Below are 15175 nucleotides of genomic sequence, written 5' to 3'. Positions count from 1 at the left end.
CCGAGGACGGGGCTGCCCTCTGCAGGCTCGGCTCCATCTCGGAGACTGGTTCCCGCACCGTTTCCTTTAATCCCCAGGCCTGTCTTCTGGGCCCTTCCTGGCCTCCCAGCCCGGGCCTGTAGTGGCTTTCCCACCCCGACATGCCTGTGACTCAGCTGTTCCGAGTTACAGGGGGGCTGCCATCCCCTGAGCCGAAGGGCCCTTCGGGTTGTCTTCACAGCTGCTGTCGGGCTGAAACTTGGTTTACCCAGAATGCTCAGAGCATCTTTCCCTGCCTAGAATTCAAGGTCATGCGGCTCCGGGCTCCAAACAGCTTCCCGGCAGAGGGAAGGTGACTTTGGACAGTCTAGCACTAAATGAGTCACGGATACTGGCATCTTCAGGTTGACAGGCCAGGCTCTCAGGGCTTTACTCCTTCTGGCCGTATGCCAGTCATCAGGGCTGTCCCAGACCAGCAGCGCCCCATGGTGGCCGCTTGGGAAGTTGCAGGCCACCCCCTTTCCCTGGGCTGGCTCCCAGCTTCCCTGCTCTGTTGTTTCCAGTGCTCGCAGCTCACTTTTATTCTGTCTCCCGGTTCATCACACACATGGGTACTTGCCAGAGAGAGGTGTCTTGCTGCCGCCTCAGAGCAGTGCTGGAGTGGTGGGGGGGAGGGGGTGGGGTGCTGGATCCTGACCCTAAGGAATGTACTGCCAGGTTCCTGAGACAAGTCCCAAACTCGTGGAAACTTAACAGGGTCTGAGACGTGAGCAGCCAGACAAGGTAGCGGGATGGGAGAGAGGTGGAGCTGGAACATGCAAAGCTGCCAGTGGAAGGTTCTGGGTGAGACGCTGCTGGGAGGCGGCGTCAGGGTGAGACCCCTTGTGCTCGAAGGCACAGGGGAACTAGATGAGTGGGTCATTGCCAAGTGGTGGGAGGAGGGGCGTCCCAGAGGTGTGTGTGGGGAACAGTGAGAGCCGGAGCCAGGGCTTAGCAGGGAAGGATCCTGGGTTCTGCCTTCCAGGAAGAGCTGGGAAGTGGCCCCAGCAAAGCTCCGGACTGGGCAGCCCAGCAGCAGAACCTTACGGTTCTGGTGTCTGGAAGTCCAGGATTGAGGTGTCCTCGGGCCTGGCTCCTTCTGGGGCCTGGCTCCTTGGCTTGTAGGTGGCCGCCGTCTCCCTGTGACCTCACGTGGTCATCCCCCTGTGCTGCTGTGTCCTAATCTCGTCTCATAAGGACACCAGTCAGATTGGATCAGGGCCCGCCCAGGTGACCTTGTTTTAAGGTCATCTCCTCTTTAATTTTTTTTTAAATGTTTCTTTAAAATTTATTTCTGAGAGAGAGAGAGAGACAGCATGAACAGGGGAGGGTCAGAGAGAGAGGGAGACACAGAATCCGAAGCAGGTTCCAGGCGCTGAGCTGTCAGCACAGAGCCCGACGTGGGGCTCGAACCCACGAACCGTGAGATCATGACCTGAGCTGAAGTCAGACGCTCAACCGACTGAGCCACCCAGGCACCCCGTCATCGCTTCTTTAAAGGCCGTGTCTCCAAATACCGTCACAGTCGGAGGAACTAGGGGTTGGGACTTAGGCATATGGATTGTGGGGGAGCACAGTCCAGCCTGTAACAAGAAGCTAAGTAGGAGCCTTGAAGGGCTTTGTACTTCCTCCGGAGTCGGCCACGGACAAGTCTCGAGCTGGGAGCAGCCCCAGTATACGGAGGGAGCTTTAGAAAGATGACCAGGACCTGATAGCAATGTTTGGCTGGGTAGACGGTGACTAAGGTGGGCAAGACGCCGGAAGTCCTGTCATTTGTGGGTAGAGCGGAGGCTGTGGGGAGGAGATGGTAATGGGGTGAGGCTACCTGCAAGTGGGTGTCCAGGATGCACAGACTTCAGGATCATGGAGTCAGGCAGCTGGGAGCCCCAGTGCTTGTCCACAGCACCTGTCTGCTCAGTGCCCCCGGAGGACTGGCTGAGGCCACTGTAGCTGCCCTAACGCTGGGGTGGCGCCTCCGCTCCCGGAGGGAAGGGGCTTGCAGAGGCGCCCTGGGGAGGGTGGCGTGTTTAGAAACAGAGGGGGCTAACTCTGATTCTCACATGTTTCCAGACACCCGTCGTGGATGTGGCCTCACCAAGTGTCTGTCATAGCTTGGAGGTGGGCAGCGTTACTTTCCCATTTTACAAATGAGGGAAAGGATCAGAGAGGCCCACTGGCCTGGCCTGGGTGGCATAGGTTGCAGGGACCGGGCTGGCTCCCAGCTGCAGAATCGGCACTCATCATCGCTGTCATGTTTTGCTTCCTGGGCCGCCATGTGTGGTAACGGCCTCCTCCAGGCAGTCTTCTACGACTGCCCTGGCCCTGAGCGTCATGGTGGACATGTCTGGGGTATGTATTTGGCATACGACCTGCGTGCCCTCCCCCAACACACCTCACTTCTGCTACTCGCGCTTGGTAATCTTGAGTTTAGTTCTATCAGTCACAGTTTATGTCTTGTTCAATGAACAGGTTTGATGTGACCGCGGCAAGGTATGGATATACTGTATTTATGAGCCACTTCGTGGGGGGTGGGGGTCAGCCCTGTGAAGTAGGTCCAGGGGCCCCCAGTCTGTGCAGAGGCTGACACATCGTTCACCACCAAGATGAGATGAGCCAGCAGAAGGGCCCTTTTCCTAGATGCCCAGGAAGGGGGTGCTCAGAAGGGGGCCTGACCAGGCTAGGCGGACAGGCAGGGGTTCGTCAGGCCGAGAAGGGGCTAGAAGAAAGGGCTTGGTGGGCCGAGGGACCAGCACGTGCGAGGCTGCGGGCCTGTGACAGCGGGGCACTGTTTTTCCCTCAGCTCCAAGCAGGTGGAGTGAGGCCCCTGCCCTTCTGCCTCTGCGCCCGTTCCTGTGCCTGCTCTGTCACTGCTGCATCAGACGTGTCCTGCCCTGGGATGTGGGCCCCCGGGCGTGGGGCGTGGCTCAGGGAGGCAGGCTGGCCCAGCGCTGGGGCGCATCATCTGGGGCCGGTGAGCAGGGCCCCTGGACGAGATGCCACTGGCCCCGTGGGAACTCAGTTTTGATAGGGGCTGCTCCTCTCGGGCCGGGAGAGGTAGGAGCCCAGGCCAGTGTTTGCTTCGTTCCCCCACCACTCGTTCGTTGGGGGTTGGGCCATGAACGCGACGGAGGAAGCCCCTGCCCTCCTGGGGCCAACATTCTGCCTGAAAGGTGGACCCGAGTCGGTGCAGCAGCTAAGGAGAGGGTTTGTCCAGATGGAAACTTCTTCCCGCCTTCTCCAGGGCCCGCTGGCAATGGCCTCCTCCCATGGAGCCCTCCCCATCTCTCCAGGACGCAGTTACAGGCCTGCCCTGCTGAACCACGTGCTTCCCCATGCCCGGCCTGCGGGCACTGCCTCTCGGCCGCCCAGCTCTCCCGGGGTTTGGGGAGCCCTGGCCCGCTGGCTGGAACCCTGAGTCACACGCTTTCTCCTGGCCTTGCCTCCAGCATGCACAGGGTGGGGGCGCTCCCGTTGTCTCTGCTCCTGTCCCGTCTGGAGCAGGGGGGGGCCCAGGGCCCGTGGCACCGCCCGGCTCACGGCGGCACATGGGCCCAGAGCTGCGCGAGGAGGGTTGAGTGGATGGCAGTCCAGGGCACGCGGGGCGCCCGAGAGCGCTGGCCCCTCTGGCCTCGTGCAGGCTCCACAGCACTTCCCCCTTGTCCTCGGCTCTCACTGCGGGGCCGGCATGTAGACCGGGCCGCTCCTTATCCCTCCCGCTCTGCCGGCCCAGGGGAGCTGCTGGAGTGGCACACCGGTCCGGGCCCCAGTTCAGAGCTTCTGCTGGCAGGGGCTCCTCTCGCCAGCCTCGCCATCTCCGTGCCTCGCTCGCTGTTCCGGGTGGCCCGCCAGCCCCAGAGTGACCGTATGCGCATCAGTGGCCTTGTCCGCCACGTCTCCCGCTGTCCTTCCTAAAGGCACTGCCCAGATTTCTGAAAGGAGGGCTACCCAGAGCACGGTCAAGACCATTCACTGCGGGTGCCACAGCCAAGGCCAGCAGTCCCCTCGGGACACGGGGTGGCACTGTGCAGCGCTTCCTGCGAGGGGTCCGTTCCCGTGGGCCCCAACAGTCACTTCTGGGAATTTGGCCTGTGGAGGCGGCTCACCGCAGGCACACAGCCTCACACGTGAGACACTCTCTTCGGAGCTGTCCCTGGTGGAGAAAGTTGGCACAACCATAAATGACTTCAGGGGAGACGTCACCAGTCAGGTAAACAGGATACGCGAAGTCACGGGAAGACAGTGACGGTGGCAATGGCGTTGGGTAAAATCCGGATTGAGGAGGCGGGTCCAATCACAGTCATAGCAACGTACGTAAAGTGGATGCTGGTGCAGAGATGTCCTTCAGAGAGGGAAAGGCCAGGCTGAGCAGGGACGGATGTGACTGCTTTCTTGTTTTCAAGTGGAACAAGCGTGGAGGCGGAGGGGATGTGACGACATGATGGCGCAGGGCCGGTGCGGCAGGCCAGGTACAGAACGTGGGTCAGGTGGTGCCCTGACATGCCGACCACGTGTGGCCCGGATGCCCAAGGAGCCAGCCTTGTGCCTTAGGCAACAGTGATCCCTTCACTCAACAGATTAGATCATTCTCTCAACAAGTGTTTGTTGAGCACCTACTATGTGTCAGACAGCATTCTAGGCACTGGGCTGTGGCTGTGAACAAAACCCAGAAGCTCCTGCCTGCCCTCATAGAACTAACATTCTAGAGAGGGAGACGAGGTGGCACCTTTTTGTGATGTCGTCCTGCTGCTCAGGGCCACATAGCAGGCTCCTGGCTGCCTGGGTCCCCTCCCTGGTCCATCTTCCGCCTCTTCTCCCTCTGCCCAGCCCTGACTCCTCGGCGTTGTTCACTCCGGGGGCCTGCCCACCGCAGAAGCTTCAGGGGATTCCAGCCCTACATGTCCTCCGGGGGCTCTCCCCTGCCCCTGGGTCTTCTCTGCATCAGATGTTGCCTGGGGGAAGAAAGTCAACCTGTCCAAGAGAAGAGAGCCAAGGTGGGGTCCCATTACGGCTGTGCCAGGCCCACCGCCGCCACCAGTGCCTGCCAAGACGTCCATCACAGCCACGGGAGGGCGCACGAGAAAGCAAGTGAGTCGGGGCCCAGCACCTGACACGCCCCAGGAGGCTGGATGTGGACCAGCGGCCACAATGCAGCATCCGTCGCCCCCCCTCCCCCGTGGGTGTCCCCAGCCAGCCTTGCTGCTGCGGGGTACCTGTTATGTACCAGGTCCCCTGACAACCTTTCAGGGAGATTTTACAGACAAGGAGAGTAAGGCCCAGCAGAGTTTAGTCACTTGCCAAAGGTTCCAGCCGATGAGTAATTTACCCCAGCTTCACAGGCGGGCTTTGGAGTGCCATCTCTCTGTCCCCCGCCCTAGCTGTCTTCTTGTTTCCACCTGTTGGTCACAGGTCTTTTATCTTCTTGGTAGTTCTGTAGCAGCTGCCTGTAGTCAGACAAGAGCGTGGCCACCTGGCAGAGTGGGCCCGAGTGTGACTCAAGGCGCCTGGGCTCGCACCCTCGGCCTGCTGGCAACTTGTATGTGGCCTTGAACTGTTCTCTTTCCTCTTTGGGCTTGTGGATGCGTGGTGGGGACTCGCTCAGCTCCGAGGGCCCCCAGCTTCACATTCTGCAATGAGGGTGGCAGAAGAGGGAAGACGGGGGTGTTTCAGTTTCCCAGGGGCTAACATTTCGGCTCTTGACAGAGCACAACCCACCATGCAACTAAAAAAAGCCTCTTTCCAGCTCCCATCCAGAAATAAAGATGATAGATAAATAAGCAACAGTAGCCTTTTTCTGGGAACCAGAAATAGCTTCCCGGGCTCTCAGCGCTGACTTCTAGAAAGTCTTCAGTCTGTCTTTGGGGAGAAGAGCTGCTGGCGATGTTGCGAGTTTCCCACGGGAGAGCTGGTGGAACCCGCCGCGTTGCCATCCCCCGGGAGGCGGGACCCAGGGGCCTGCTGCCGCAGGGGCGCGGGCTCTGACCTGGTTCCGTCCCCAGCCCTGCCCGCAGCCAGGTGACCCGTCTGGCGTAGAGCTAGCCAGGTGGCTGCCTCCTCATCCCAGAGCCTGGGGCCCGCATGTGCGGTCAGCCGTACCTCCTTAAGCAGAGCCTTTCCCTGGCCTCTGCCCCTGCTGCGAGCACACTGACCCCACACGCGTCGCCTTCGCCACCTGCATCTTGTCACCTTCCCTGGTCTCTGTTCAGCAAGACACTCCCTGACCTCGCCCCTGCTCTGCCGGCACCCCTCTGTGGCACCCCACCAGCGCCATCCAGCTGTGCACCTCACCTACCAGTCTGGTTTACCATCTGGGAGCGTAAGCACCACGCGGGTGGGCGTGTCTGCTTGTTAAGCGCTGGACCTCTGGCTCCTAGGATTTGGCGGAGCCCTGACACAACATAGATCTTGTCGCTGGTGATGACTGGTTGTTGAACCCCAAGTAGGAACAATAATCATTTCTAATTTAATGCAATTTCACGGACACGCAGGATGCTCCTGGGTCAAGCAGTAAAGACATTGTTATCTCCTGTACTTGAGTCCAGAGAGGGCCAGGCCTGGGGTGTGGAGCAGCCATGGCCAAGTGTGGGATGGTGGTCCCTCCCAGCTTCTGCCCTGCAGGCTCAAGACTGCCTTCACCCGGTGCTGGCCTCTTGCTGGTGGCTGAGCCCTGCCTGTGGGTCCTTCTTGGTGGTGTACTTGGCCAGTCCCTGTCCCAGACCTAGTTCTGGAACGAGAGTGGGGTGGGCAACCAGTGGTGCGTGCCTGCCACTCGGTGTGGTCAGCAGGCTCCAAGTTAGGAGAAGAGGGAAAGACCGTGACAGTGCGCATGTGCCCCTCTTTCATGATGCTGCCTCTCATGGGCCCTGCTTCATACCCGAGCCTGAGATTTCATAAAAGTGGGGCTGTCCGGCCTAATGCTTGATGCAGCCCATTCACCGGAAATGTCTCATCTCCGCTTTTCCTCTGGACCCCAAACATCTCTGGGGGAAGCACTCGCCTTGTCCTTGTCTGACTTCACCCTGGACCCGACGATGGGGTCATTGAGCCACCCAGGCGCCCCTAAAATCCACCTTTTTAAAAGTACACATGCAGTTCAATAGTTTTGAATGTCTTCCCTAAATTGTGCAGCCATCACCCTTATCTAAGTCCAGACCATTTTCCTCACCCCGGAAAGAAATGTACCCATTTGTAGTCAGTCCCCGTGTCCCCCCTCCCCCCCCCCCCAATCCCCCGGCAACCACCCTAGACAGATTTGCCTGTTCTGGACATTTCATATGAATGAAGTCACATAATATGGGGCTTTTGTGACTGGCCTCCTTCGCTCAGTGTACAGTTTTCAAGGTCATGTTAGCCTGTGTCAGCATTTCGTTCCTTTTTCTGGCTGAATGATACCCCATGGAATGCACCTGACATCTTGTTTACCCACCCCTCAGTCGATGGACATTTTGGTTGTTGCCACTTTCTGGCAGTGCTGCTGTGAACATTCCTGGGCAGGTTTTTGTGCGGATGTAGGTTTCCATTCCCTTGGTTGCACATCTGGGAGTGGAGTCGCCCTGTAACTCTGTGTTTAACTGTTTGAGGGACTGCCAGACTGTTTCCCAAAGCAGCTGTCCCATTGTACATTCCCACCGGCAGCGTTAGCTCTTGTTACTTCCTGTCTTTTTGATTATAGCCATCCTGGTAGATGTGAGATGGGCTCTGCTTGTGGTTTTGATGTGTATTTCCCTGATGGCTAATGATGTTGCACTTTTCACATGCACATTTCACATGCACATGATGTTGATCTTTTCACATGCACATTGGCCATATGCATGTCTTTCTTTGAGAACTTTCTATTCAAATCCTTTGCCCATTTTAAATTTGGGTTGTCTTTTTATTGTCTGTTAATAGCTCTTTATATGTTGTGGATATTAGACCATTATCAGATGTATGAGTTGCACATATTTTTCCCCATTCTGTGGGTTGTCTTTTTCACTTTCTTGATAATGTCCTTCGAAGCACAAGTTTTTAATGTCAGTGATGTCAGATTTGTCTGTTTTTTACTTTTGTTGCTTGTGCATTTAGTGTCTAAGAAACCATGACCCGATCCAAGGTCATGAAGATTTACACTCATGGTTTCTTCTAACAGTTTTATTGTTTTAGATCTTAAATTTAGATCATGATCCATTTTGAATCAATTCTTGTGTATGGTGTGAGGTAGGGTTCCAGCTTCATTCTTTCACACATGGATATTCAGTTTTCGTACCACCATTGGTTGAAAAGACTGTTGTTCTTCCTATTGTATTGGCCCCCTGGTGGAAAGTCAGTTGACTCTAGGTGTGTTTCTGGCCTCTCAGTTCTGTTCCATTGGTATGTGTGTCTGATCTTGTACCACTCCTACACTGCCCGATTACTGTCATTTTATAGTAAGTTTTTAAATTAGGAAGTGTGAGTCTTCCAACTTTATTCTTTTTCAGGATTTCAATATTGGCTATTCTGGGTTCCTTGCATTTTTACATGAACTTAAAGATTAACTTATTCTTCCTGCTAAAAGAAAGCTGGGATTTTAATGGAGATTGTGCTGAATCTGTAGATCAGTGTGAGAGTGTTGTCAGCTTAATATATTAAATCCCTTATCCATGAACATGGGATGTCTTTCCATCTGTTGAGATCTTCTTGAATGTCTTTCAACAGTATTTTGTCTTTTCAAGCATTTAAGCCTTTGTTAAATTTGTTAAGTGTTTTTTTTTATGTTACTGTAAGTAGAATTATTTTCTTAATTTCACATTCAGATTGTTTATTGCTAGTATGTAGAAATATAATTTTTGTGTGTATGTGTTGATCTTTTATGCTGTAATCTTGCTGAACTTTTATCTTTATAGTTTTTGGGGTTTTGTGTATGTGGATTCCTTGGGATTTCCTATATACAAGTTCATATCACCTACATGTAGAGGTAGTTTTACTTCTTTCTAGTCCGGATGCTTTTTATTTCATCTTCTCTCCTAATTGCCCTGGCTATAACCTCCAGTATGGTATTGAATCAAAGTGGCAAGAACAGACATTCTTGTCTTATTCCTGATCTTAGGGGGAAAGCGTTCAGTCTTTCACCCCAAAGTAGGATGTTCCTGTGGTTTTTATAAATGCTCTTTAATCAATGAAGAAATTCCCTTCTATTCTGAGTTTGCTGAGTGTTTTTATTCTGAAGGTCATTGGATTTTGTCAGGTGCTTTCTCTGAGTCTGTTGAGATGATCGTCTCAATAAAAGCTTTGTCCTTTATCCTGCTAATATGGAATGGGCACTTTTTCCACTAGGGAGCCAACTGCCCAAGTATGAGCCCCCCCCACCCCCCCGCAGCTACACCACATATTTGCTGTGTAACTCTGGGCAGGAAGCTTCACCTCAGTGTACCCCATTTTCCTCTTCTGTAAAATGGGAGTGACAGTACTCTCTCATGGGTCCTTGTGAGGGGGCCTGAGTTGCTTTGTAGACTGTGTCATCTGGCACTTATCGAGTGCAGTTTCCTGAGAAGTTGTTTGTTATCAGTCACGTGTAAAAGTTTGGGTGGGCTGGGGTGGGAGGGGATGCTGATGGGGGAGGGGGGCCATTACAAGGCAAATCTAAAGGCCAGGCCAAGGCATCTGCTTTGAAAAATCTGGTGATGGGGAGTTTGGAAGCTCTTGCAGGAAGTAGCCTGTTGGGCTCCAGGGGTCTCTGAATCTTCCTTGGGAGGGTATGGGCCAAGGGGCTCCAGCCGCCTGTCAAAGCAGGTATGCACCTGTCTACTGCAGATTGAGGCCTTGAGGGTCACACTCTGGGTTGCGCTGCAGGGGCTGTGTGTTTACAGCAACAAGCTTTCCCATCCTGGCTCTGAGCCTAGGCCAGGGGTGCAGAAATGGGGCCTTGTTTAGGTAGTGACTTACAGCTGAGAGCCAGGACGTAGCCCCAGTACCTGCCCACCCTGATTTTCCTGACTTGTCTTTTCCTGGCCTGCCCTTTGAACCTCTGTCATTGACCATCATGTGACTTGGGGCAGGCGGCCTGTTTTGGCCTCTGCCCATGGAGATACTGTCACAGCAATTTGAGGATTAAAGGAGTTCTGTCTTTGGAAGGCCTGCAGCACCATCTGCCAGGGCTCAGCAGACGCTGCCCCCAGCCCACCTCCCATGGTCCCCAAGAAGCCCTGCGACCTCTGAAATCTGCCAACACCTAACATTTCTGCGCCTGTTTATGGAGTTTGGATTGGGGGATGGGTGGGTAAAAACATTTTTAATACACCCTGTGTAATTCTTGGCATTCATCTTTATGAGTTATATGAGGCTGGATCTGAAACCTCGGTTTAATGTACTGACCTTAGCCAGCCAAGTAGCTAGAAGCTTCTGGAGACAAGCCACATTGCTTGTTTACTTTTCGTTTGGTTTCCAAGTTTGGGGGGGCACCCCCACCTCACTAACGCTCAGCCTTTCCCGGCCCCTGTGCCCAGAAGAAGTACAGGGTGGTCCCACCTCCTGAGGAGCTGCTGGCCTGATCTGAGAAGGGGAGTAGACGAGAAGCAGTAATAACAAACCAGTAGTGTAATTTAGCAATCAGTAGAGAGCGTCCGGGCACATTTGGTTATCCCGCAAATCTTCTGTTTTGCCCGAACTCAGTGCCTGCCACCAGAAGTGTCCTGATAACCAGAGCAGGCCCGGTGTCCAGAGCTTTTCAGAAAAACCAAACGTGCCGAGGACCCACTGAATGGGCACCCCTCCGAGACCAGGGACTCAGGAAAGGCAGGGTGTGAGAAGGTGTCGGCGAGGGGGCAGGGCCGGGGCTGGAGAAGGGTCCTGAGTGCTGAATGAGGGAGAGAGGGAGGGACGGAGGGAGGGAGTCAGGAGTCCGGACCTGGCAGGCAGATGGCTGATGAGATGTGTCCTTTAGGTAGCGAGAGGGTAAGGGACCTGTGTCCCCAGGTGCAGGAATGCTTGTGTAGCCTTGGGCACGCGCTTTAATCTCCCTGACCTCAGCTTCCTTCTGGTGGGATTATTTTGCAGACTTCAGAGGTGATGCATGCAGTCCTTTGCACGGTGCTAGACACGTGCCAGGAGCTAAGCACGTGGCGCCGCTCCCGCAGACACCGTTAAGCCAAGGAGGTGAACGGTGGGAGAAGTCTTTATTGAACCAAGAAAATGTCCGTAGTTCATTGAGAGAGAATTTGGGTCACAAAACAGTATCCTGTTGTAAAGTTCTGCGTGCATAAATGCGTATATGCCTCAGGCTGAGAAGTTCACAGTTATAGTCTTATCTGTGAATGCATGTGGTTCTTACTTTTTGCGGGGGGTCAAGTTTTACACTTATCATAAATTAGTTTTGTAATTACAGAAATATTATTGGAAAATGTAGTTAAAGGGGCGCCTGGGTGGCCCAGTCAGTTGAGTGTCCGACTCTTGATTGAGGCTCAGGTCATGATCCCAGGGTCATGGGATAGAGCCCTGAGTCGGGCTCTGTACCGGTCGAGCCTTCTTGGGATTCTCTCTCTCTCCCTCCCTCTGCCCCGACCCCCTGCTCACGTGCGTGGATGCGTGTGCGCTCACTCGCTCTTCCTCTCTCTTTCTCAAATAAAAATTAAGAAAAAGGAAATACAGTTAAAGTATACGGTACCATTACCGTCGGTGTGTGTGTGTGCACGCGTGCACACTTGCTGTGGACTTGGGGGTGTGTGCTCAGGAAAGCAGGGCTGTTGAGGGTGGCCCTGGGGAGGTGGCTCTGTCCCAGGAGGTGGGCCGGGTGCGGGGGCTAGTGGGCAGACGTGCTGACGTGGGCTTCTCCGCTGTCCCCAGACGACAGGATCTGCTCGCCACCCTTCATGGAGCTCACGAGCCTGTGCGGAGACGACACCATGAGGCTCCTGGAGAAGAACGGCCTGGCGTTCCCCTTCAGTGCGTACCATGCCCGGGCCCCACTGGGCAGGCTGGCCAGGCCGCGGGACGGGTTGGGGCGGGGGGGTGTCTGTGCTCCCGGGATGCACAGAGGCCTTGGCTGCCTGAGGTCGGGTGGGGGCACAACGTGCTTCTCTGCCGGCCATTGTGAGTCAGTGTGTCCCCCGTTTGCCCCTCATCCCCGTGGGCTGCCGGAAGGCCACGAATTTCTCCCTGGGTCGCAGGTCGGGCTTCGTGGGCAATAACCTCACTAATTTCTCTCTGCTTCTTTCTCCCTGCCCCATAGTTTGTAAAACCAGAGTGGCTCATGGTACCAACTCTCACGAGGTGAGTGGAAGCTTGGACTGCCCTGTCCCCCTGGTCTCCCCAGCTCACGGTGTCTCTCTCCCTGGGAGCCCGCAGGGGTCTGTGTGCCGGATCCCACCCCCGCTGCAACTGCTCCCTGTCCTGCTCCTGGCTGTGGCTTTGTGCGTGCTCTCCAGCCTCTCCCCGTGCCTGTCCTGTCCCCAAGGGCGGGTTGGGTGTGCAGGGGCCTGCCCGTCCACTTCAAGCCGCAGCAAGTCACATCACATCCCCGTTTGACCTGTCCGACTTTCCAACCTTGAGCTCGTCAGTGTCGATCGCTTCCTGGGCACCTGCTGTGCGCCCGCGGCTGCCGCGGGCCCCTCTGAGTGCTGTGACTGGAAGGGCGCTGTCACTGCCAGCAAAGACCGGCTGGGCCTGCTGAACGTAGAAGGGAGCGGGGGAGGCGGTGGCACTCTACTTGCTAGTGTGTGGGGACTCCACCACCCCCTCCATCATTGCGGTGTTCCCCCGCGGGCATTCCCGGCCTCACTCAGTGCCGGGCGGGGAGCACACAGGAGGTGTATCCTGCCCCAGTGGTAGAGGCAGAGCCCCAGAGACGTCTCACCGGTGAGATAAGGTGCAGGACCGTAAGCAGAGGGGGTCTTCGGGGGTTAAGAGGAGCACATGGCCAGGCGGGGACTCCATTGGGTTGCCCTTGCTATCCCTTGGAGCCACACTGGGACATTGCCCTCAGGGCTTTCCCCCTACCCCCCACCCCCCGCCCATCTGCATTCCATACCCTTAGGGGCACAGCCCAGCCTGGCGGCCTCCCCGTTAGGCACCTGGGAGAGTGCACTGGGCAGTAGTCTCGGGCCCATCCCGGAAGGTCCTGTGAGGAGAGTCTGACCCAGTCAGGAATGTTCCCCAAGACCATAGGACGGAGCTTGGACAGCCCCCCAGCGGTGCCCGGGAGCAGAGCTGCAAGGCGGTCCTTACCCCTGGCACCCATTCGTGGCGAAGCGTCTGTAAGCAGACCGTGTCACTGTGACATGGGGCGTGGCATGATGGAGACTACCGGGCCGAGGGTGTGCCTCCGATTGTGGGAAGGAATGTGGGGGCAGCCCCTGGAAATGGCGGCCTGCTGCAAAGGTCAGCTGCCTCCTGAGGCCGGGCGCCCTTGGGGAGCCACCCCCGTCTGGGCCTGCCTGGGCTCTGGGCCAGGGATGTGCCCCATGCCAGGCCCTGGCAGGGAGCAGGAGTGCTTCAGAGCAGCCAGAGCCCCCGTTTCTCTTGGCACTGGCACCTGCCCACCGACCTTCGATCTGCCTCTCCTCACTGGCCCCGGTTCCTCTGTTGGCCAGTGCCCTGCGGGTTTCTGGATGGAAGGACCACTGATCATCATTAGTGTGATTAGACCGTCCCGGTGCAGGAGAGGTCAGCCCGCAGGGAGGAAACCCCTTCTCTCTTCACGAGAGAGCTCTGGAATCATGTGGACCTGGTGGCAGGTCCGGCTGCGTGTGCTGCCAGCCATGGGACTTGGGGCAGATTACCTGGCCTGAGTGTCTGTCTGCACTCATAAGTGGGGATAGGATCACAGTTGTCAGGGACGTGGGGGAGGCCACGCATAGGGAACCTGCTGCTACGGAGCCTGCTGGGCCGTGGGAGTAGTTCCACAGCTACAGACACCCACTGTCTAGGTCCACGTACACTCCCTCCTGCCAACGTGTGCGGTCAGCGCCCTCTGGGGAGGCTTTCACCCCTCAGTCTAGCTGTCTGAGTCTGGCTCCAAACCATACGCATGGGTACATCCCCCCCGCCCCCGTCTCCCAGCCCATGGTGTGCTGTGTCAGTGTGCTCCAGATGGGAACACAGCATCCGGGATTGGGGGCTGGAGACTCCCAGGGAGCCTGTGTGTGCTCTGGGCTGCCTGCCTCCTGGGAGGCTTTAACATCAGAGGGACACCCTCTTGAGTGGGGTGCCCTCCATGGCATGTTGGGGACCATGGCCCTTCCCTGATTCCAGGGTGCCCGAGGATTGGGTGCGGCAGGGATGGAGGACAGGTCTGTGGGCATGATTCGCTTTAAACAGGAAAGCGTGGCTTCTTTTTTTTAATTTTTAAAAAAATGTTTTTTTATTTTTGAGAGAAAGCATGGTGGGGCGGCGGGGTGGGGTGGGGGAGAGGAGCGCAGAGAGGGGAGAGAGGGAGACACAGAATCGGAAGCAGGCTCCAGGCTCTGAGCCATCAGCACAGAGCCCAACGCAGGGCCCAAACCCACAAACTGCAAGATTGTGACCTGAGACAAAGTTGGACGCTTAACCGACTGAGCCCCCCAGGCGCCCCAATAATGAGGCTTTCTGATTAGGGTCCTTACCTGTGCTGAGGTGTGCCTAAGCTCCCGCTCAGAATCCCAAGCTCAGCTAAAATCAACTAGCTTTGCCAAGCCACTCTCTTTTTATTTCCTGTTCACAGAATTGGTTTTTCTTTTTTTAGCCAGTCCATGCACACTGATTTCCTTGGTGGTGAAATCGCCACCCCCCATCTTGTTAAATCACTGAGCCCAAAGCTCAAAGTGCCCCCTGAAGCCATCGAGGTAGTTACTGTTGCTATTTTACAAGTGAGGAAAATGAGCTCAGGGCAAGTCCCCTACCCACAGCTGGAGCTGGGACTTAAGCCCATGTCTGGCTCCTCTGGCTCCAGAGCACCGGTGGGCTGTCCCTTCCTTGTCAGAAGGCTAAGAGACGGTCGCTGCAGCACACGCGCATAGGCACAGATAGGCACTCACACGTGTACACACACACACACACACAGATGCACACACTGTTTGCTTCCGTGTGTGGCCTGCCCCTCCGCCTCTGCCCTGCCCGGCCGAGCGCTGGGAACATTGGGGGCATGCTCCGTGACCACTGACGTCAGGGGCGGCTGCCAGCGCAGGCCTCCAGCTGTCCAGGCTCTGTTGTTCCTGCGCACGGTCCTGGGCAT

General features: G+C 56.2%; 1 protein-coding gene across 6 annotated transcripts in view; it reads left to right on the top strand.

Moving 5' to 3' along the window:
• ITPK1 (inositol-tetrakisphosphate 1-kinase) overlaps positions 1-15175 on the top strand; it is a 175248-nt gene that overhangs the window by 141935 nt on the left and 18138 nt on the right. For all 6 annotated transcript variants that reach the window (XM_039217300.1, XM_039217296.1, XM_039217301.1 and 3 more), the window contains 2 exons: positions 11812-11910; positions 12197-12237. In XM_039217300.1, the coding sequence (XP_039073231.1) occupies positions 11812-11910; positions 12197-12237 (140 nt within the window). The remainder of the gene's footprint in view (positions 1-11811; positions 11911-12196; positions 12238-15175) is intronic.

The sequence above is a fragment of the Hyaena hyaena genome, unplaced genomic scaffold (assembly GCF_003009895.1).
Source record: "Hyaena hyaena isolate Hyena2069 unplaced genomic scaffold, ASM300989v1 scaffold_676, whole genome shotgun sequence".
Taxonomy (NCBI): domain Eukaryota; kingdom Metazoa; phylum Chordata; class Mammalia; order Carnivora; family Hyaenidae; genus Hyaena; species Hyaena hyaena.
Note: the sequence above shows the minus strand (reverse complement) of the source record. Positions and strands in the feature narration are given on the sequence as shown.